This window comes from Pleurodeles waltl, chromosome 3_1 (genome assembly GCF_031143425.1).
Source record: "Pleurodeles waltl isolate 20211129_DDA chromosome 3_1, aPleWal1.hap1.20221129, whole genome shotgun sequence".
Taxonomy (NCBI): domain Eukaryota; kingdom Metazoa; phylum Chordata; class Amphibia; order Caudata; family Salamandridae; genus Pleurodeles; species Pleurodeles waltl.
Window position 1 is genome coordinate 563,243,495 of NC_090440.1, and position 24,334 is coordinate 563,267,828.

Genomic DNA, 24,334 nt, shown 5'->3' on the forward strand with positions numbered 1-24,334 from the left:
AGTCTCTGAAGAGACCCTTCTTCTCCTTGTCAGACATAGTTGAAAAATAGCTAACAAATCAAGTTAGATATGTTTCTCTGAGAGAAAATTGTTGAAAAAAGGTGTGAAGAAAGAGCAGAGCTCTGAGGAGACTCCCTAGCACGACGTGCGGTAGAAAATCTGAGGTGCTGGAGCTTCTCTCAGGAGGATTCTGTCGCCTGATTGGTGGATGCTCAAGTTTGGTCCTTTTCACAAAATGACTCTGATAGACTGTTAAATTGAAGAGGCCTAGGGCCTTTTTTCTTTGTTAATATGTCTTTACATTACTTGTGTAAATTATACCGGGGACTCCCATCTCGACGACGGGGAATGATTCAAGCATGTGAATCTATGAAAGTTCCAATACTGGAGTAAGAGAGGACGCCATGATGGATTAGGAAATGCTGGCAGGAATACATGATAGAGCCTCCCTGATGGACTGGTTAAGTAAAAACCCTTCCTCAGGAATTCTGGAAAGAAGAAACTGCAGTGAGCAAGAATATGGCCCGTAAGGAAAGGAATGCCTCCAGCCCAGCCAACAAGCGAGGTGATGAGTGGCACTATGCAGCCTCCTGCAGTACTTACCAGGCTGTATATAAGTATTTATCACGGGACACCAGGAAGGCACTGGAGTGAGCCGCAGGTTGTGGTGTGACCCGTGGCGTCACAGCGGGTACTTATATTCAGAGTAGGATTCATTCTCACCTATTTCTGCTCCAAATCCTGGATTATATCTTACATTCAATTGCATTGGAATGTAAACAGTCTGTGAGGCATAGTCACTATCATCTTCTTCCTGGTCTGACTGTAAAATTTGTGCTGGGTGTAAAGTAGATACCTTCAATGTTGAAAAGAAAGGTTCAGTTAAAACTGTTGATGACGGTATTGCTGCTGACAGTACTGCCTTTGACAGAATTGTTGATGGTGTCGTCGGTGGTAAGGTTGACGGCCATAGGATCGGTGTCAATGGTGTCATTGTCAATGGCCTCACTGTTGACAGTCATCTTTGAACTGGAAACTATTCGAACTGTAGATGACGGCACAGGAGAAATACAAGCCGTGGTCGTCAATGGTCTCCATGTCAACAATCACATCATCAACAGCTGTGTCGCCATCAACAGTGTTGTTGTTGACAACAATGCCACTGACGGGTCTATAGTCAACAAGGTCTCCATGGTTGATAACTGGATTTTTGATGATTTTCTATTTGATGATTTTTTCTTCTTGATTACTGGTTGATCCTCAGTGGACTGAGCTCTGTGCACTATTTGTTTGCGGTCAATTAGTATTTAGAGAAATGTTTTCCTGATTAGAATGATTAGAATCTGAAGAGGCGGCTGCAAGCTTTGTACCAAATAAGTCAAGTTCAGGGAAACTGTATAGGCCTCCCCTCTGCGCTGCCTTTGTGGAAGTGGTTGAAGGAGCACTTTTCACAGAATCTTTCCCTGAAGAGGGGGCATCTCCCTTAGAAGGAGGGAAATTCTCTTTAGCCTTTAGATATAATGCTGACCTTTAACTGTCAATAAGAGTTTTAGATGTAAAAGGTTTACATAAATAACAGTATGATGCTTTATGAGTTGGATAAAGGCAGCACACTACAAATGAGGATTATCAGTGTAAATTTTCTTGTGTCCAAAAAATGAACACGGTTTGAAGAAATTTCATTTCCCTGTCAGCCATGATGACAGTTGGTGACAGCTGGCTGTCGGTTAGAAAGATGTCCCTGGCCCAGAAAATGAAAAAATCTTCCCTAAAAATAACTCACAATACTTCAGTACTGAAAATAGAGCTGGTTCAAATCCAGGCCAGATCAAGAATAGTAACAGATTTGAGTTCACAGAAATGTTAGAGCAGAGCACTGCAGCAGGACTCCTTCACAGTAGAAATGTGAGCTATGGTGGTCTTTAGGCTGATTAGGAGAACTTAAGCTTCTACCTCATTAACTGAAGTTTGGGTCTTTCAAATGAGGTGGATGTGCTAATGAACAGATAATGTTTTTGGCCTATGGCCATTCTAACACTGTATACTGTTATTTTATTGTACTGAGGATTCCCAGTCTGATGATGGGGAATGATCCAAGAATGTGAATTTCAGTGTTGGAGAACGCCCATTGCCCACCCATGGAACGTCTGTACTATGAAATGTAACGCAATGCAAGCTGCTGCACTGAATTACATTTCTTTTCAACATCATGTTGACAATTCCCCACACCTTCAACTTAGACTAGAAAGTTCCTATCCCGCTTTATCAAATACCACCCCTAAGTCCACAAAACAGCAATAAAGTTTTGAATTTCACAATCTCCTGGACAGTGGAGATAAGTGAGACAGGATGGCACAGTGTTCCACCGCTGTATCTGTAGACCTACATCAAGCCTGCTCCTTTGGTTGCAATCCTTTCTCCTTTACCCACACATTCAGCTTAGCTAATAGTGGATAAATGATAGCCTTTACCATGCAGTTTAACAGAAAATAAGGATCAATCAACTCGATCGCCGAGCATATCCTTTTAAATTGGAGCCATCAGCTATCACAATAGGAGTTAGTAACACCAACAGAAATTGATTGTGTAGTACAATAAGTTGACTTAACCAAGCAAATCAGGTATTTCATCTAGTTCTTAGGTACTACATTACATCAACTCCTAAAATATACTTGCACATTCCAAATCTGATCTACATTAATTGGACGTGCCAGAGCAGGTGTATTAATAAAAATTATCAATGAATGTTTATGTATTCTGAATAAGGGATTTGTGTGGAAAATATAATAATGTAGAAAAATAATGCACGCATTTGAAAATGCAATTACGATGAGTGGCTGCCAATGTTCACAAAGTGTACTTGCTAGTAGATAATATTGTGAAATGTTAAATATATGTTTGATTAATGTAGTGATATGTCATATTAAAGGTTATGTGTTATGTTCTAGCTTTATTAATTGTAGGTTTTAACTTAGTGAAGGTCTTGGCCTATTTGCCAGGCCTCATGTCAGAGCTGTATTTCTTAACGTTTAATAAATGGCTGTCCTAGAGAGTTCAAACTGTGATTTTTCCATTTGCACTGTTAAAATGTGTTAGTAGCTGAGAATCGTTTCCCATGAGAACCGACTGCTAGAAGAAGATGCTATTCTTGCTAATGGAACATTTTGTGTGTAATAGGTGTGAGACTGACTTTCTCAGGAGGAGAACAATGGAGATACTGACTGGAGTAGAAGCTGCAACAATATTGTTACCTGACAAGCCAGATGATGAGTACATTGCAGGACAACCAATCAACGATATGTGAACAAAATAATATTAGAATTAATAGCTTTGGAGTTTTAGTTTTATTGGACAAAATCTGAACACGCAATTAAGTGACTAATGGGGATTTGGGAAGTAGTTTGACTAGTTTTGATTTAACAACATTGCAAATTGGTGTTACTAAATTGTTTTGCATAAAGCCCAACATGCTGATGCTAATCTGATGTAAGTTAAGGATCCTCACTAACAAAATTATGCTAATAGGGAAAGATGTTTGATGAATAATGTTTGATGCATTATGCTAATAGGGAATAATGTTTGATCAATTTCTCTGCTGAATTCGAATGTATGTAATCACTTTGACGCAGTTGACTTTTTTATTAATTTGCACCGTAACCTTAGAATGTGTAGTAGTTCAAGCTTTGATTAGATTACGTTTTTTCCGCTGCTTTGGACAGCCAGTATTGTTTCTGTATGTGTTTCACTTGATTTTGAGATTGATCTACCTTTCTTTAGCATTGTTAATATAGGGAAATAAATATTCTAACTTTTACTAAAAGGTGTGGTTATCCATGACTGAAAGATCATGGTGTGTGACAATTACAGACTTCATTGATTATTACTGTTATTGATTGTTGTTGATTATTGATGTAGTGTATTGGTTATTGATTTACATGTACTGAAGCTATGGTAAGAATATCTTAATTGCGAGTCAAAAGGTTAATCGACCTATTTGCGTCCCCTTGTAAGTTTACTTATTAAGGTCAGACGCGCTAACAGACGGCAGAGAAAACAGCAGACAACCTATACGAAAGTGATCAATACTGTATTCACAGTAAATGTTCTCAGATACATTAAGACATAATTCAGAGATCAGCCCATCAAGTCCTGTGACCATCCACCAAAAAGACTTTACTGTTGCTCTGCTCTCATACTATCAGAATGTCATAACATAATGAGTTTTAATAGTCCATGTTCTGCCCACATCAAGAGCATCCTCTATTGAAATACAGTGTTACTCAGCCGATCTTTGTTTGAAATATTCTGATTTAAACAAGTTCCAGCTCTTAAAGCCAGTAATTCCTGTTCAGTTTTCAATCTTCATCGAACCAAGTTGTCAGATAATTTGAGGACCTATTCGCGTGGTGTTTAGTCTTTAACATAATGGCTGCTTACCTGTTGGAGTATCTCCTCCAGTGTTATCGGATTGTCTCCTGGGTCTTCTTGACTCAGTGTCCTACAAAAGTGAGATCATCATTTATTAACATAAAACCTTCTGGTGTGTCCATTCAAAAATATTTACATGACAATTAGTTTTAAAGTATGAAGCACTGAGCTGTGGAAAACCAGGAGAAAGAAACACTTGCATCCGCTGTTGGCCTGGAAGACTAGGGGTATGGCACAGGGCACTGAAATTAATATCTGCAGGTCTGAATGGGTCCACAGAACTATTACAAGGATACAGAGCATGTCACTTTTTAGAGATGAACACATTCAAGGTGCTGGACAGGGGATTGGCACAGCAGTACAAAGTCTACTATCTATAGGGCTGGATGGTTCAGCAGATGCCAGTTAAGTAGTGTGACAGTTGGGAAGCACCAGTTACTAGACGGTGTGTGGAGTTACAAGACATTACCTTGGAGACAGGGGGAAACTGAAACAGTCAGACATAATTAATGATCTTATTTTTGGAGCTGCTAAGATTTGTGCTTAGGGTTACACTGAGCCATGGCACGTTGAAAGATTTTTTAAACCATTCACTCTGAGTGAATAGCAAGAAGCAATTTTTGACCTTCCTGATGAAAGCAGTGTAATCACCGGCCAAAACGTTTGAAGTCTGGGAATGTTTAAATCCTTAAGACTAGGCTTATTGCGAAATGTTTGGTCATGCTTTCCCAAAAAAATAAGGTATTACCTAATTAAAAATAAATGGAAGAAGGGAGCAATAATTCACCCTTTTGAGCCAAAGACAAACCAAGCAGAAGGATAATAATAGATGCACGGGATGTAGAAGCAACAGAGAGACAACAGCACTAGCAGAGTAGTTATAAAATTAACAAAGGGAGGATAGAATAGTTGAGGGAGTTATGGGCCATGAAAAAACTACAGAACCAACTGAGATATTCTTGCACCTAAAAAACATTATCAGGACCAAGTAGGTAATATATAGTTAACTTAAACTTATCTGAGAGTACAGACTGTACAGGGGGGAAAATAAAGACTGATAAAACGAATGCTAAACTAATTAAGACAATGAAGAACAAATGGAGAATAAAAGCAGCCAGGAAAGAGCAGAGGAAGTGGAACCTATCTAGAAAATGTTGAACCAAAAGAGAGGTTGTAAAATATATGCAGGAGCAGCAGAGCTAGAAGAGAAATATAGAAAGAATTTAGGGCCAGATGTAGAAAGCTTTTTGCATGACGCAAACTGCGAAAATCGCAGTTTGCGCCATGCAAAAAGCCTTTTGTGATGCTCATTCACAAATTGCGAGTCAGTATCGACTCGCAATTTGTGAATGCGACTCGCAAATAGGAAGGGGTGTTCCCTTCCTATTTGCGACTCGCATTGCAATTCAGAGTTGCTTTGTGACCGCGAATGCGGTTGCAAACCAACTCGCAGTTACCACCAGTGTCACACTGGTGGTAACCCATTCGCAAAAGGGAAGGGGTCCCCATGGGACCCCTTCCCCTTTGTGAATGTCGACAAAAAATATTTTTTCAGAGCAGGCAGTGGTCCTATGGACCACTGCCTACTCTGAAAAAAACCGAAACCAAATGGTTTCGGTATTGTTTTCATTTTGCAACTCGTTTTCCTTTAAGGAAAACCGGCTGCAAAATGAAAAAGAAAAACTGCTTTATTTAGAACGCAGTCACAGACATGGAGGTCTCCTGACTACAGCAGGCCACCATCCCTGTGAGTGCAGGGACTCGCTTTGGGGTCGCAAAATGCGACCCACCTCATGAATATTGACGAGGTGGGTCTTTGCGACCCCATAGCGAGTCGCAGAAGGTGTCTGAGACACCATTCTGCATATGCTTTTGCAAGTCTGAAGTTGTGAGTCGCACCGACTCGCAATTTCAGACTCGCAAAAGCATATCTTCCTACATCTGGCCCTTAGTGGCTAGATATCCAACTGCGAGAATATAGAATAAATGGAGAGAATATAGTACATACTAAAAGAAGATATAAGCAAATAAATGCATGCAGAAGAAATTAAGTGACTACAGAATTAACAGAGACAGTATAGAACCAAAAATGAAAAAAACCGAACCAGTGGGGAAAGCATAAAACTAATAAAAGTAATACAGAAAAAAAAAACAGAACCAACGAAGGCAATACAGAACTTAAAGAAAGGAATATGGCATTGACCGAGAGAATACTGAGCCAACTGACAGAAAGTAGACCCAATAGAGAGAAAGTAGAACCCAGAGAGAACAGATAACTAAGAATATCGAAGTAATGAAGGGAATACAGAAGCCACAAAAGGGATATAAAATATGATGTAGAAAGTATAGAACCAATGAAGTAAATAGAAGATAAGCAGGGAGAATATGGAGCCAACAGAGACAAAAAAATCTAATGGAGAGAGTGCAGAACTAATGAAGGGTATATAGAAGCAACAGTGGAAGAACAGAAGCAATGAATAAACAATAGGAACAAAGACAATTTAGAAAAGAATAAATAGAAAGAGTATTGAACAATAGGGGTCAGTTCTAGAATGAGGAGGTAATATATAGAGAGACTATAGACCCAATAAATACAAACTTTAAACAACAGAGGAGGGCATAAGGGAGAGTCCTGCACTCTTATTTTACTGGAAACGTTTGTTCTTAGCCAGATTTATGTATAGGGGCCTGTGAAGCATGCTTAACTTCCCAAATCTTCATTTTGTAAAGTCTTTTACTACTTGCTGACTGACATTATGGCTCGGATTACAATTAAGCTGCAATGGGTTGAGGCATTCAGAGCAACAAGTATTATAAATGGTACCCCAGGGGCGCTACAGACCTACGTGCCCATTTTCTGCACCCTTTGGAGCACTGCAGTATTACAGAAGAGTGTGCAGTCACTTATGCGCCCTCTCCTGTAATACAGATAATGCCGGTGCACATTAAGCATAAGTGCTATCTTCAGGGGCGCAATCCCTCATTAGCATGGGTGAGTGATCACATGCTAATAAGTGAAATACTTTGCCTCCCTCGTGCCCTATTATGATCGCAGGTGCATTGGCACACAGGCTGCCAAGGAGGTGCACTGACTATGACCACTCCAGGCCCCCTCCTGAACTCGCTGCACCCGCCTGCACTGGGATCTCTGTTCCTCTTTGGAAGTGCAGGTGGGTTGCCGCCTGCACGGAGAAAGACGGACTGACTGCTCAAACAGCCGGTCTGCCTTTCACTAATGCGCTGCCATCGGGGCAGCACGAGCTTGTGGCTGCTCTTAGGTCATAGTATTATTTGTAATAGGGGCACTATGCCTGTTTGCGCCTGATATTCCAGTTTTAAAGTGCGCCATGGCACAAATAGGGATAGTAAACCTGTTTCATACTATGGGCCCAATTAAATATTGATTTGAGCAGTGGTTTTTACTGGGTGTGGTAAATACCTATGAAAATTAGGAATTACTCATAAAACAGAAGCTGTCCACGCTGTGCATTTCCCCTGATTAATTTCTGATTGTATGACATGCTGAAATGTACCAGGTGTAAATTGCAAGGGGTGTGGCATTTACTATGCAACTCATGATTCCAAACTCCGTGCAAGCAGGCGTTGCGCAGGGATTGGAATTTCACAGCCCACTTGTAATCAAAACCCATGAAGACCCGGGGTAGCTCAGCTGTTTTCTGCAACATATGTCACATGCTGTAGTGAATATAGATAAATCAGGTGTCATCAGAATGGCTCTAAATATTTGTTGTGCAGCAACTCTACATCTCTGCAATTCTTCACCACAAATTACTGATGATGTGGTGTTTGTTAATTCCAGGATGCAGAATAATCGCACCATTCTGAGATTTCCTTGGAGGAATAGGGAATTAGGTTTGTTGTTGTAATAAAGTACCCTCTTTCTTGGCATGGTTGCCCCCATTTTCTGCCTGTTGTCAGTATGTTTGACTGTGTCCACTGGGATCCTGCTAACCAGGACCCCAGTGGTTATGCTCTCTCCCTTAAAACTTGTTAACTAACTGTACCTTTTTCTCCCCACATTTTGCATTGGGATACCAGGGGACCCCCATGGGCTGCAGCATGCATTATGCCACCCACGGGGACCCCATGCAAAATGTTCTGCAGGCCTGCCATTGCAGTCTGTGTGAAAGGGTGCATGCACCCTTTTTCACCTTAGGTCAGTGCACCAGGTCACTATATGTCACCCCTATGGCAGGCCCTCCTAGCCTAGGGGGGAGGGTGCAAGTACCTGTGTGTGAGGGCACCCCGGCACTAGCAGAGGTGCCCCCACGAACTCCAGTTCCATTTTAATGAACTCTGTGAGTGCGGGGATGCCATTTAATGTGTGTACTGGACATAGGTCACTACCTAATTCCATCTACATAATGGTAACTCCGAACGTAGGCATGTTTGGTATCAAACATGTCAGAATCATACCCCAATACTGTTGCCAGTATTGGAAGTATGATTCCATGCACTTTGGTGACTCCTTAGAGGACCTCCAGCATTGCACCTATCAATCTTCCAGGGTTTTCCAGGCAGCCCAAGCTGCAGCCACCCCTCAGACAGATTTCTGCCCTCCTGCTGCTTGGACAGCTCAAGCCCAGGAAGGCAGAACAAAGGATTTCCTTTGGGAGAGGAAGGTAACACCATCTCCCTTTGGAAATAGGTGTGACTGGCTTGGGAGGGGTAGCCTCCCCAAGCCAATGCTATGCTTTGAAGGGCACATTTGCTGCCCTCCATGCATAAACCAGTCCACACTGGTTCAGGGACCCCCAGTCCCTGCTCTGTTGCGAAACTGGGGGTGGTGTCCAGAGTTCCTCCAGAGCATCTGCAACATTTCCCCGGCTGTGCATCCTCTGAGGGTGGCAAGTCTTCAGTCTGCCTGAGAAGGAGGTAGGAATCTCCCTTTTAGTGAAGGAGTCACTCCCCTGCACCCGCAGGCACCAACTGCAACGAGGACCGGTTGCGTGGAACTTCTCTCATCCTGAGCTGCGTGGATCCTGCATCACAGGTGGTGGTTCGGAGTAGTCCTCTTTGTCCTCTCTGCCAGTTGACCAACTTTGGTGGAGGTAAGCCCTTGCATTCCCACGCAGGGCAGTACCACCGTGCAACGCGTCTCTTGCTGCCAAGGCTTGTTTGCATGTCCTCCAAGGGAACTTCAGGCTACGTGCAGCTCCAGCCCTCAGCACTCCATCCTGCAATGCACAGCCCTCTGCGTTGGTCTTCTGCAGTGTGGGACCCTTCTTCTGTGTGCTGCGTGGGCTCCTTCTGCAACTTCTAAGTCCCTGTCCTGTGGGACTCCTGTTGGTGCTGCTTTTGCTCCTGTGGGCTCTCTGTGTCGCAGAAGGTCCCCTCTGACTCCCCCTCCTGGATTGAGTCCTCCTGGGCCTTGCTGGTCCCCGGCAGCACCACTTTCCGCCAACCGTGAGATTTGCCGTTGCCAAGGATTGTTGGTGAAATTCCTGCACCGACACCCGACTGCAATTCTCCTTCCAGCGTGGGTCCTCATCTGCATCCCTCAGAAACTCTTCTCCGGATCCAGGGCAGCAGTGCCTACCTTCTTCTCATCACCATCAAACAACTCCTGCAAGTACAGCAGGGTGGGTAGTAGCTCCTACTCCTCCTGGACTCCACTGTGACTCTTGAACTTGGTCCCTTCTCTCCACAGGTCTTCCTCTCCAGGAATACACCGCTGGTTTCTTGAAGTCTTGTCTGGGTGTCTTCTTTGCTTCTTTTTCTTCCTTTTGGGTGGTTTGTGGGAATTCCAATGATTTACTCCTGCTTTCCTGGTTGCTGGGGGGTACACATTCCACTTACCTAGGTGGGGGCCTGTGTTCACATTTCATTTTTTTAGTATATGGTTTGGGCTCCCCCAAGGGTCACTATTATCTAACTGCATTTGCACTGTTTTGTAACCTTTTCTATGCCTATTACTGTTTACTAGTGCATGTAAGTAGTGTATTACTTGCCTCCTATTGGAGGGTTGCCCTTCTACTACTTTGAGGTATTGTGTGACCAAAAATAAAGTACATTTAGTACCTTTATTTGTATATAACTGAGTGTTTTCTTTCATGTGTGTGTAAGTGCTGTGTGACTACAGTGGTTTTGCATGAGCTTTGCATGTCTCCTAGATAAGCCTTGGCTGCTCATTCACAGCTACCCCTAGAGAGCCTGACTTCTAGACACTGCCTACACTTCACTAATAGGGGATACCTGGACTTGGTATAAGGTGTAAGTACCTTAGGTACCCACAACACACCAGGCCAGCTTCCTACAGTTGTTTTCACACCAAATTATTTCCTACATTAGCCATTATCTGCTGACATATTCCACCAGGATTTACCCGAATAAATGGGTCTGCAGCAGCACAGAGGGTACAGAACATCTCATAATCCTGATTCTATGTGTATTTGGTGTTTCTATACCAATGTACACATTTTCCCAATAACATTTAGCAGTACACCATTTTCCTATAAATGCACCTGATAAACTTTTGTGCTAGTGTTCTACTGTAAGAAACCATAAGTGGCAAGAACTTCAGGAACACCACTTGGTCAATGACATTAATGTGAATAAGTGGTGCACAATTAGAAAATCCCCAAAACGTGGCTTTGTATGTGGCAGGAAAAGCACAGCTAAGCTAAAGCTTACAATGCCCAACCTACTTGTGCCAAAGTTGTTGTGCTCTTTGCTACCTGGACCGCCGTGACTATTGGCACTGAACATAATGCCCAGATAGTCAAAAAACTGGACTCTTTTGAGTGGATCATTAGAGATGAGAAAACCTGTATCTTCAATTCATTTTTGCCAAATTAATACCAATAGTTTGTAGCTACAGTAGGGTATAAATAAGAAAAGGAGTTACTATCCTATAACTACAGTTCTCCAGTACTGATATCTTTCATAGATTCACATGCTTGAATCATTCACCATCGTCGAAGTGGGAGTCCCACGGAGAAACTTTACATAGAAAACAATGCTAAAATGCATTCACTTTCACAGCTTATTTAGATCATTAGGAAAGACCTGAAGTTCAGCCAATCAGGCGACAGCACTCCTTAGAATCCTCACCACAGAAGCTCCAGTCTCTCAGATTTTCTAGCACAAGTGAGATAAATAATGAGAAGACATAAGGGGAGCCACTTTGGAAAGGAGGGTGGGACGCGTGTGAATCTATGAAAGATACCAATACTGGAGAAACTCATTTTCTTCTCCAGCATTGGATCTTTCATAGATTCATATCCTTGAATTAGAATAGCAAGCAGTTTTGCAATGTTTACATACTGTGATCCTATTACTCTTGTGGTTCGTGGGTTGTAAAACTTGATACAAATTTTGTAATGCATCAACATAGACATATAGGCCCTCATTACAACCCTGGCGGTCGGTGTCAAAGCGGCGGTAATACCTCCAACAGGCCGGCGGTAAAAGAAATGGGATCACGACCACAGCGGAAACCGCCAACACAGACAGCCACTTTAACACTCTGACAGCCACGGCGGTAGCAACAAGCGCTGCGGCGGTCACCGCCAACAGGCAGGCGGAAGACAATGTACCGCCCACCCCATCACAACCCACCAATTCGCCAGCTTTTCTGGGGTGGTACCAACACCATCAAAAGCATGGCGGAAACAGTGTTTGGAAGGGAAACCACACTCAACAAAGAACCAAGACGCCATGGAGCCCGAGTTACAGGTCCTGCCCATGCTGGTCTACCTCCTCATCTACCAGGAATACCAAAGGTGGCGGCGACGGCCACGGTGAGTACTGCACCTAGTACACAGGGGAGGAGGGGAGGAAAAAGAGAGTGACACACACAACACGCAACAACCCCACCCCCATCCCCATCCCCAACACCACACACACAAAAACATGCAGCAACATTACATTTACACCCCGTAACCCCCTGGAAGAACGCAAGGACAAAAGGAATAGAGTTAAATCATTGATATTTTAGAAATAGGCAGATATACGTCATGATTATAAAAACAGTATTTACAAAAATATACAATATGTAGATAAGGCCATACATTGTCCTTTACTAATGTCCATGGGTCACAGGGCCAAAAATCATGGGCCAAGCCCACACTTGACTCCTGCCTCAATACGGACAGAACACTGCAGGGGCATCAGGTCGAAAACAGACAGGCACCTCAGGGGGAAGGGGGGACACTTCAGCCGGAAGACAGAATAACGCCACTGCTCCTCAAGGGGGCTCCATGCCCACAGAGATGTCCTGGGGAGTGCAAGGCCACAGTCTCTCAAGTTGGTGGTCTGCCCACTGCTTGGTCCTGGGGAGTGCAAGGCCACAGTCTCTCAAGTGGGTGGTCTGCCCACTGCTTGGTCCTGGGGAGTGCAAGGCCACAGTCTCTCAAGTGGATGCCTTCTTCCACTGGTTCTGGAGGGGGCTTGGTGCCCAGTGTGCTTCATCCTGCCAAGGACAGGGTGAGTGGATGCCTTTCTCCACTGGTTCTGGAGGGGGCTTGGTGCCCCGTGTGCTTCATCCTGCCAAGGATAGGGTGAATGGATGCCTTTCTCCACTGGTTCTGGAGGGGGCTTGGTGCCCAGGGTGCTTCATCCTGCCAAGGAGAGGGTGAGTGGATGCATATCTCCACTGGTTCTGGAGGGGGCCTTGTGCCAAGTGATGCAGCACTTGGGGTGTGGCAGTTCACATTCCCTCACCTGGGTGTCTGAGGCACGAGATTTGCAGGGACCAGGTCGCATGATAGTCCATGGAGGCAGGGCTAGACTCCATCCTGCGGCGCCTAAGGCTGCCAACTGGTGGTAGTGTTGGTGCTGGTGGGGGTTCTGCCAGTGGTGGTGGGAGGTTCCAGCCCGTCTCCTGCAGACTTGGACGGCTGCCCACTGGGGCTGCTGGTAGTGGTCCTACTGTCAGTGGTGCAGGTGGCGGTGCTTGCGGCGGTGCTGCTGGTGGTGCTGGCAGTGGTGCAGGTGCCGGTGCTGCCAGTGGTAGAGGTAGGCCGCAGCCCTTCTCCTGCAGCCTCGGACGGCTGCCCACTGGGGATGCTGCTGCTGACTGTAGTGATGGCAGCGGCGGTGCAGGTGGAATGGTTTGGTCCTTGGTGGTACACTGGCTGGCCTGACGGGTGCCCCCTTTGAGCCTCTGGGAGTTGCAGGTACCACAGCAGATGCCGACTTGGTGGCTGAGGTGATGGCCTGGGTTCTGGACACCCTGGCCCAAGGGGAAGGATGGGGGTGGAGGGGTAGGGAACAGGTCAATGTTTGCCAGGAAAATCTTTTTAGACACACTGGGGCGGGAAGAGGGAGAGGGCTTGGGAGTGGAGGAAGAGGGAGAGGTGGTAGGAGGTGTCTGTCTGCTGAGTTTTGGTGAAGGTGCATGTGCTGGATGCTGTTGTGAGGTGGATGGCTGTTGGGTGGGTGGGTGCCTGCTTTTGTGTACTTTGGGAGGAGGGCTCACTGACACACTGGGAGAGGGCACAGGGGACGTGTGCATGGATGTGGGGGTGGTGACTGCCAGTGAGGGGTGAGTAGTGTTGGGCATGCTGGTGATGGAGGTAGTGGATGAGGATGTAGTGCATGTAGGTGTGAGTGGAGACGATACTGGGAGGGAGGTGGACGAGGAGGAGGAGGGGGACACAGTGGAGGCAGTGGATGTTGGTGTGTCTGCATGGGTATCGTGCTTGTGTGAGTGCCTGTGGGATGATGTGTGGTGCTTGTGTTTGCCTGAACCACTTCTGTGTGTTGATTTGGTTGAATGCTGGTCTGAAGGTGTGCTTGGGATAGGCTGGGGTGGAGGCGATTGGGACTGGGTAGGGGAAGTTGGAAGGGAGAGGCTAGACACAGGGACAAGGGCTGCCATCAGGGAGTTGGCCAGAGCCTGAAATGCTCTCTGTTGGGCTGCCACGCCAGAGTGAATGCCCTCCAGGTATGCATTTGTTTGTTGCGAAATGCCTCTTGACACCCTGGATGGCATTCAGAATGGTTGACTGCCCAACAGTAAGGGATCTCAGGAGGTCAATAGCCTCTTCACTGAGGGCAGCAGGGCTGACTGGGGCAGGGCCTGAGGTGCCTGAGGCGAAGGAGATGCCCACTCTCCTGGGTGAGTGGGCATGGGAAACATGCTGAGGGGCTGCTGGGAAGGCGGTGCTGGTAGGGGGGGTGGTGGCTGTACCTGTTGTTGGGGTGGGCACAGAGGTGTCCGTCACCGCCAGGGAGCTTCCATCGAAGGAGGAGTCGCTGTCTGTGGTCTCCTCTCCTGTCCCCGTTGTGGTGCTCCCCTCACCCTCCGTCCCACTGGTGCCCTCACCGTCGGTGGATTCGGCCTCCAGGCCCATGTGGGATGCAGCTCCCTCCGTCGCCGGTGCCACTGCTCCTCCGCCAGATGATGCTAATGCACACAAGGGCAGGGTGACAAAACAAAAAGGGGGGGAAGAGACAGATGATACACTTGGTCAATGCCAGGAACACCACTACCTTTGGCGTACACAACACACAGGGAGCAGCCCTATGCACTAGGCCATGCCCAACCAGTTACTAAGATAGTCAGCAGCCCATGGGGTAGAATGCCTAACGCCATCATCTGCACACCAGAAACCCACAGGACCCTGCTCAGTAGTAGATGCCTACTAACACTATTGGGGTAGGAGTGCTTCAGAGCCTGCCCAACAAGGGACCTACCCTGCCATCTTCGCCCTGGCCTAGGAGCACCCATAGCCCACATCCCCCACCCAGGTACCTCTTAACACGCGCAAAGTCAGGAGTCAGATTCTGTACTCACCCCCTTGTGGCTGCTGTGATGCCTTCGAGCACCCATCCAACTGCGGATAGGCCACCGCCAGGATGTGAAACATCAGGGGGGTCATGGTGCGATGGGCACCCCTTCCTCGTTGGGAGGCCAGCCCCAGCTGGGCCTCCGCTGTCTTCTTTGCCCAGCAGCGCAGGTCCTCCCACCACTTGCGGCAGTGGGTGCGCCGCCTGTCAAAGACCCCCAGGTTCCGCACCTCCTTGGCGATAGCACGCCAAATACCCTTTTTCTGGTGGGCACTGACCTGCAGGGAAAAGACACCAGAAAAGGGAATTAGTCAACCGTTCGGACCGTCTGGCTCATGGCCCACCAGATCCCTCCCATCCCCTGACCCACATACATTGTCCACCTTACATGCTGCACTCTGGCCAGGATACCTCTGCCCCCCCACATGTGGCTTACATACACAGCACTCCATACATTCATGGCCCACGCATGATGCTCACAGTGTACTCACCTGTTTGTCTGGAGGACAGTAGAATAACATGCACTGGGGTAGGACCCCATCCACCAGTTTCTCCAACTCCTCCGCAGTGAAGGGAGGGCCCCTTCCCCCAGACACATGAGCCATTGTCGCTTCCAGATACAGGTCAAAGCAGCACTTGCAGTGTGGGTCCTCTCCTGTTGAAGGTCAGGTAGCAAGTGAGTGGATAGATAGAAAAAGGCGGTGATGTCCGTGGCGGTGCGTACCGTCACCACCGGCATACATCGCCATTGGCTCCTGGAACTCATAGGGCCCAATGATAACCAATGCGAAGCTGCGCGGCGGTCATCGACCGCCTACCGCGACGGTGCACAACGCCAGCACAATTACCTCATTTCCACTTGTCCTTCCTCACAGGTCAGGCATTTGCCATTTCAGGGCGGCACAGGGCATGGCACCTAACTGTGTCACAGCAGACATTGGAACGGCAACTGATTGTTGGGTTCACATTTTGTTTCTGTAAAGTAAACAAATCTTCATTAGTGCAATGGATGTGGGAATATGACCCTCTGCTCACCATTCTCTTCCATAGGCTTCAACCACTGAGGCTGAATATGAGATGGCGGTATCCAGCGGTGTACAGACCCCTGGTGGACCTTTCGACAATGGAGGACAGACACATTATCATTACATACAGACTTGATCGGTCCACAATCCAAGAACTGTGTGCCCATTTGGAGCCAGACCTGATGTCAGCTATCCACCAGCCCACAGGTATCCCCCCTCTAGTGCAGGTCCAGTTAGTGCTCCATTTCCTGGCAAATGGTTCCTTCCAAACAACAGTGGCCATGGCATCAGGGATGTCTCAGCCAGAGTTCTCCAACGTGTTGACCAGAGTGTTGTCTGCCCTGCTGAAACATATGCACAGCTACATCGTGTTCCCCCAGGTGGAGGATATGGCCACAGTGAAAGCTGACATTTATGCCCTGGGTCATATCCCCAACATCATTGGTGCCATTGATGGTACACATGTGGCATTTGTTCCCCCCACCGGAGAAATGAACAAGTTTTCAGGAATAGAAAAAGCTATCACTCTATGAATGTGCAGATGGTGTGTTTGGCGGACCAGTACATCTCCCATGTGAATGCCAAAGATCCTGGCTCTGTGCATGACGCCTTTATCTTGAGGAATAGCAGCATCCCATATGTGATGGGCCAACTCCAGAGGCACTGGGTGTGGCTAAGAGGTGAGCCAAAGGTCCCCACACACTATGAGTAGGTGTCTGGGTTAGGGGTTGTCCCTAACAGTTGTCCCTCGATATTTGAAGGTGACTCTGGTTACCCCAACCTCTCATGGCTACTGACCCCAGTGCGGAATGCCAGGACAAGGGCAGAGGAATGTTACAATGAGGCACAGGGGCGTACAAGGAGGATTATTGAAAGGACCTTCGGCCTCCTGAAGGCCAGGTTCCAGTGCCTCCATCTGACAGGTGGCTCCCTGTACTACTCACCCAAGAAGGTGTGCCAGATCATCGTTGCATGTTGCAGAACCTGGCCTTGAGATGCCAGGTGCCTTTTCTGCAGGAGGATGTGCCTGGAAATGGTCTTGTGGCAGCGGTGGAGCCTGTGGGCAGTGAGGAAGAGGAGGCAGAGGAAGAAGATATTGACAACAGAAGCAATATAATTCAGTAGTACTTCCAGTGACACGCAGGTAAGGCAGCCTCTTACCCTAAGTCTATGTCCACTGACTTTACCCTTTGGCATCTCTATTTTCAGATCTCTGTGCCCCACTCTGGCTCTTGCTATGTGTACTACTGCCCACCAAAGGTCATTCCAAAGTATATTTCACTGTACATTTGAGTTGCAATGCTTTGATAATGTACTAATACATTTCCGAATCATTTAGACTCTAGATTAGTATTTGTTCCAAGGGTGTTTATTTAGGTGTTCATAAGTAGAGGGGGATGTGCAATGGGCTGGGCTGATGGTGGAGGAAAGTTCAGGGTAGAGTCCAGTCTCTTGGTATTACAGGTGCATTTTCCAATGGGGCATAGGAAGGGGAGTAATGGCAGTTCAAGGTGGACAGGTTGATAGAGTGGGACAGAAAGGTGACAATCAGGAGAGTCTTATTTCCTGGCGGGGGTCTTGGCAATGTTCTCTGGCTTCTTCCTCGATCGCAGGGACCGTTTGCAGGGTGGTTCTCCTTTTTCAGGGGGTGGGGTGTGGTGGCCTGTTGTTCCTGTGGCGGGGCCTCTTGTTCACTAGCGCCAGCGGAGGTGGAAGGCTGTTCATCGGTTTGGCTAGTGTCAGGCGCCCGTTGTTGTGCCACTGCCTCTCTCATGGTCTTGGCCATGTCAGCCAGCACCCCTGCGATGGTGACCAGGATGGTGTATATGTTTGTTAGGTCATCCCTGATCCCCAGGTACTGTCCCTCCTGCAGCCGCTGGGTCTCCTGCAACTTGGCCAGTATCTGGCCCATCATCTCCTGGGAATGGTGGTATGCTCCCAGGATGTTGGAGGGTGCCTCATGGAGAGTGGGTTCCCTGGGCCTGTCCTCCCCCTGTCGCACAGCAGTCCTCGCAGCTACCCTGTTGTCCTGTGCCTCTGTCCCCTGAACCATATGCCCACTGCCACTGACCCCAGGTCCCTGATCGTCCTGTGCTTGTGGAGTTGCCTGGCGTCCCTGAGATGGTGGACACACTGCTGATTGACGTGTCCTGGGGACAGTGGCATGGGCCCGCTGGGTGGGTTCTGTGCTGGTGTTTCCTGAAGGGGGAGGCTCTGTGGTGGGTTGGGACTGTGGCAGGGTACCCAACTGTGCAGAGGTCCCTGATGGGCCAGGTTCGTCATCGTGATCCACGTGTGCAGAGCTGCTGTCGTCACTGTGGGCCTCTTCAGGGGGGTCTGGATGTAGCTGGCACCTCCTCTATGGTGACGTTGAGTATGGGTTCTGTGGGGATGCAAATTCAGTGTTAATGTATCTGTGTGTGCCATCTTGTGCATGGGTGTGTGTCCCTGTATGGTTGTGATTTCCCTGTCAGCTTTGCCTTGTGTGAGTAGTGATTTTGGGTGCTGGGTGAGTCTCTCTACTGGCCATGCTGTGGTGATGGGTGTCCATGCAGGTCTGTGTTGGGGGGCCATGCGTTGGTGTTGCATGCAGGGCTTGGTATTGGGATGGGTGGGTTGTGATAGTGGGGTATTTGTGAAGTGTTGTAGTGATGGGTGTGAGGGTAGGGATAGGAGTTTGTGATGGCACGCAGGTAGGGTGGGGGGGTAAAGTAGTAAAGATTTAACTTACCAGAGTCTAGTCCTCCTGTTACTCCTGCGAGGCCCTCAGGGTGCATGATTGCCAAGACTTGCTCCTCTCATGTTGGTAGTTGTGGGGAAGGAGGAGGGGGTCCACAGCCAGTCCTCTGTAATACTACCTGGTGTCTTGCAACCACGGAACAAACTTTCCCCTGTAGGTTGTTCCACCTCTTCCTGATGTCATCCCTGGTTCTTGGGTGCTGTCCCAAGGCATTGACCCTGTTCACGATTCTCTGCCATAGCTCCATCTTCCTTGCAATGGACGTCTGCTGCACCTGTTATCCGAATAGCTGTGGCTCTACCAGGATGAGTTCCTCCACCATGACCCTTAGCTCCTCCTCAGAAAACCTGGGGTGTCTTTGGGGTGCCATGGATGTGGTGTGAGTGAAATGTGTGAGGATGTGTGGGGTGATGTGTTGGGGTGTATGCTGTGATGTGCGTGAATGGTGTATGGGTGATGGTGTTCTGTGCCTCTGATTGAGTGGGTGTCTCTCTGTGTTGGCAAACTTTTTTTTCGTTGAAAGGGTTGTGGGTAATGTGGGTGTGTGTTTTATAGTGGTGTGAGTGTGGTGTGTCAGGTGTGTGTAGTTTGAATTGTCCAATGTAGTGGTGTTTTGTAAATGTGTGTGTATTTTGAGTGCAGCGGTATGTACCGCCAATGGTTTACCACGATTGAAAGACCGCTGAGGTGATTCGTGGGTCGTGATACTGTGGGCGTATTCCTGTTGGCGTAACGGTGGCTATCACCAGTTTATCACTGACCTTTAGGCTGGCGGACTTGTGTGGGTGTCTGTATTGTGGCAGAATTCTCTGTGTGGGTCATAATACCCGTAGCGGAATACCGCTGCGGGCACGGTATGTTGGCGGTCATTGCCCATGAGAGTTAAACACGAAAAAACACACTTTTTTCAGCCTCCCATTATCTTTTTCTTTTTTTAACCCTGCCCAAGTCTGTACGAAGTGTACCATGCCATATCTCAGCTCTTTTACTGTGAAAATTCATGCAGGTCTCTCCCGGGGAGGCAAAACGAAAAATGTAAAATTTGTATATCTATATATATATTCACTGACAAAACAAACATTAAAGTAAAGTTATCGTTAGGTGATTCTCAGTGGCACCATTAACATTTTGACTAAAAAAACACAGAAATTCACAAGTTATAGTTAGGAGAGCTAATTATATCTTGAACCCTTGCCATGTACTGCTTATGAACTCACATAGTACTTCACTCATGCCATGTTCTACGACATCATTCATAACAACACTGATGGCATCTCAAATGACATCATTAATGGCATCACTGATGACATCTTGTTGACATATTGTTTTGTAGTTTATATAGCGGCGGGTAAGTATCATATTACTTTTTTAGATAATTTTGTATAGCCTGTGACAGCTAATGGATTAAGTGTTTGCAAAACGCATGTACTCCTAATCCATCATAGATGTGTAGAGGTCTTGAACACTTTATAAATCTTTGTGTTGGAGAGTAATTCTGTGTGCAGATGATGACTTGTGTTCCGTAAACTCCACAGAAGTTTTTTGGTTCTGCACGTGAAGTTTCCAACAAGGCAAAGATTTCTCACAGTAGAAACTAAGGGGCAGATTTACAAAAAAGTGGCGCATCAGTCCCGATGCACCACTTTGCTTGCGTCCCCCTACCGCCACCTAACTACACCATGGTTGCACCGTATTCATAATACGGCACACCATGGCGTTCGTTAGCACACTAGCATCAAAAGTTTTGAAGCTGTTGTGGCGCTTTCCTGCACTAGCTTCAACATTTTTTATGCTAGTGCAGCAAAGCACAGGGAGGCCCATAGGTTACTATGGGTGCGTCATTTTAAATGACGGAAAAATTGGCACAGTTAAATCTTGTACATTTCACTGTGTTGTTTTTTCGGGCTTCCCTGTGTCGGAACGCCCCATCTCCCCTCTCAGAGCCTCATTAGGCCCTGGGCACCCCTCCTCCAGCCTTATAAAGCCCTGGGTACCCCACTTTCCAGAGACAATTTTTTCTTTTTTTAAAGGGGAGGGGGGCTGAATTTCCCTCCCTCCATGAGACTCATTAGGCCTGGGGGATAGGGTCCTATGTATTTTAAAGGGGAAGGGATCACGTGGCCCCCCTCCCCAAGCCTATTTTGGCACTGAGGACCCTATCCACGGGGGCCTAAAGCACTATTTAAAGGTGGGTGTCCCGGTGCTCAACCAGGGCACCCATCATGCACAACATTAGGGGCTGCTGGGGGAGCCCCAAGGCCCTGGCGGCCCCAGCTGACTCCACGCATGCTGCGGGAGCCAGCACTGCTCTCGCCTGTTTGGAGCAGCTATTTATGCTGATCCCTCCGGGCGGGGACAAGATCTTGATCTGTTTCCCCACCCATATCAGTACAGGGAAACAGATCTCAAAGCTGGTCCCAGCCGGCGGGAGCATTTTTAAAGCTCACGACTGCTGGGAGCAGACTTTGGCCCACATTTAAGAGGGCCTAGTGCATCCTTGCACCACATTAGCGTAATTTGTTTTGATGGTAATGTGGCTACAAGAGGCCAAAATTGCAGCACCAGATTTACAAAGTGGCGGAATGCATGCATTGTGCCACTTTGTAACCCATTGCGCCACATTATGCATAACGGCATAATGCCAGGCCAGGCATAATGTATGCAAGGGGGAGTTCCCCATTACAGGGACTGCAAAAATGGTAAAGTGGAATCTATGAGATTCCACTGCGTCATTTTTTGCGGCTACTTTTAACGCCTGCACAGAGCAGGAGTTAAAAGGGGACATACCATTGATTTCAATAGGCCCCTATGTACTGTGTAAGATTCACGCTAAAATGTTGGCGCTAATCCTATACAGTACATTAGTAGCGTCAAAATTTTTATCGCTATTGCCCCACCCTGAGCCATGGTTCACCGTATATTAAATACAGCACATACATGGTAATGGTAGGGGGAGTGCAAGAAAAGTGGCGCCGTACTGGATGCAACGCCACTTTTCTTAAATCAGGCCTTTTGTTTTTGCTACTGTTTGGCTTGACTTTAAAAAATGTTGCAGCCAGGCAGGGCAAACACAAGATTCCGGAGCCGCGCTGGTGCGAGGTGGGAAACTACTGTGTCTCGGAGGTGGGCTCCCCAGGACACATTATGTGAGCCTCCTGCAGGGTATGGGTTCCCTGGTCCATTAATGGCTCATGGAGGGGGGGTGAGGGTCGACAGGGGAGGGGCTTTGGGGGGTGGGAGAATTGTGGGGCCCGCTCATTTTTGTGAAGTTCCAGCCCTAGGGGTGGGCTCCCTGGGGCCTGTTATCTCTCAGGGAGGGGACCCCATGGCCCGCTCCCCTTTGATTAAATACATCAGCTGTGGAGGATGGGGGTCACTGGGGCCTTTATTGGCTCAGGGTGGGAGGCTGTATGGCTTGCTCCCTTTTAAAAATATTAAAGGCTCGGGTAGGGGGGACCGCGGGCTCCTTTTGTGCACATTTTGGCCCCATGTGTGGGCTCTCCTGTGCCTACAATGGCTAGGGAAGGAGGCCCCTCCCTTTAATTAAGCAGTGTGGCTCAGGCCACCATTTTCTTTTAATGATCCTGTGGAAGTCCTGTGGGATCACAGCAAAAATTGCCATCTTTTTCAATTTTGGCCCTGGGGTGGGAGTGAAGGTCCCTCTGTGTCCCAATCCCTTCCCCTCCACCCAGGATGTAGGGGATGGGGTATCCAAACTGTGCGCACTTATGTCTTTTTTTTTTTCTAACATGAGGACAGGGGACTAAGGGGGTTATTCTAACTTTGGAGGAGGTGTTAATCCGTCCCAAAAGTGACGGAAAAGTGACGGATTTACCACCAGCCGTATTACGAGTCCATTATATCCTATGGAACTCGTAATACGGCTGGTGGTATATCCGTCACTTTACCGTCACTTTTGGGACGGATTAACACTCCTCCAAAGTTAGAATAACCCCCTAAGTCCCTGAGTCTTGTAATGGCTGCCAGCAACATTTTTATGATGTTGCTGGCAGCCAATTAGAGCGCTCACTCTCCCGCATGAGCAAAATGGCTCTAGGAAAATAAAGCTCACGTAGTCAATTAAAACGCTCTATTTTTGAAATGGCGCTCCTGGGGGAGTCTCTCGAGCCTCTTGCGACCCCAACTGTCCAGAATGCAAATATGTTTCACCCTTAATTTCTAGAAAAAACTACTGAACGGATATACACAAATTCACAAAAAGCACAATCTGTGGCCCTTGATCTAGCTTCCTGCCAAATTTGGTGTAATTCCATTCAGCAGTTTTTGCTGTAACCCTTCTTAAAGAAGTCTATGAAAAATGCATGGGGATTTTGCATTTTGGGACCTCGCCCTTTTTTCTGGGCTCTCGCTTGATGGATCACCCCAAAACTTTCCATGCACAAACTAGGCAACTTCAAAGTTTCATGGAGATTCATTAAAAGGTGCCAGATTTGTTAGCAATACAAAAACGCATTTCCTATGGGAATGCTGACCATACTCTAACTACCCAGTTGCTACTAGTTATATTATGTGTATTTGTATGCCGCACTTATAACCTGGAAAGGTATCCTACTGCCTGACGAAGGACAGTGTGGCCCTTGCTTAGGACTAATGGAAGAACCAGAGAACCAGTTGTCAGTGTTTTGTGAAATTAATGGACCAAGATGATAGCTCTGATGTGCAGGGGGAGGTCTTTCCAGGCTTTAGATGCCAGGCACAAGAATGCGTGCCCACTGGCTCTGGCTTTTCAGATGTGGGGGATATGGGCCAGAAGGAGGTTTTTGGAGTGGAGGTTGCTGGTAGATGTGTGAAAGCTGACGAGGCTGTTCATGTAATTGAAGCCTTGATTGTGTAGGGCTTTGTATGTGTGTGTAAGGAGAAAGAAGAGTGTGCACTTGTGGACTGGCAGCCAGTGGAGGTCTTTGAGATGTATGGAGATGTGAGTGTGAGTTGGGAGTTTAAGCAACAGCCTGGCTGCTCCATTTTGGATTAGTTTGAGTCTCTTGGAGAGATGTGCGGATATGCCGACGTAGTGTGCATTACAGTAATCTAGCTTGTTCATGATCAGGACCTGTGTGACAGTTCTATGGGTGCTCAGTGGGAGCCATAAGAAGATTCTGGGGGGCATGAAGGTGAGGAAACAGCAGAAGGTGACTCAGTTGAACTTATTGGTCACCAAGAGCTGATTATCCCCCATAATTCCAAGGTGTCTGGCTTTTCTAGATAAGTTGGGTGCTGGTCCGAGTTCAGAAGGCCTCCAGGCAGCCGTCCATAGTGATGTGTCTTTTCCGAAGAGTATTGTAGTAAAGCACCTCTTTTGACATAGTCACACCCCCACTTTTTGCCTGGCTTCTAGTGCAATTCTGATTGAAAATGCACTGGGCCC

The 24,334-nt window shown here is 47.3% G+C and overlaps 1 protein-coding gene across 1 annotated transcript in view; it reads right to left on the minus strand.

Moving 5' to 3' along the window:
- The window catches only part of RASGRF1 (Ras protein specific guanine nucleotide releasing factor 1), a 944,233-nt gene that overhangs the window by 201,051 nt on the left and 718,848 nt on the right, over nucleotides 1-24,334 (minus strand). Inside the window, exon 20 of the mRNA XM_069222980.1 lies at nucleotides 4,438-4,498. Within this exon, the coding sequence (XP_069079081.1) occupies nucleotides 4,438-4,498 (61 nt within the window). The remainder of the gene's footprint in view (nucleotides 1-4,437; nucleotides 4,499-24,334) is intronic.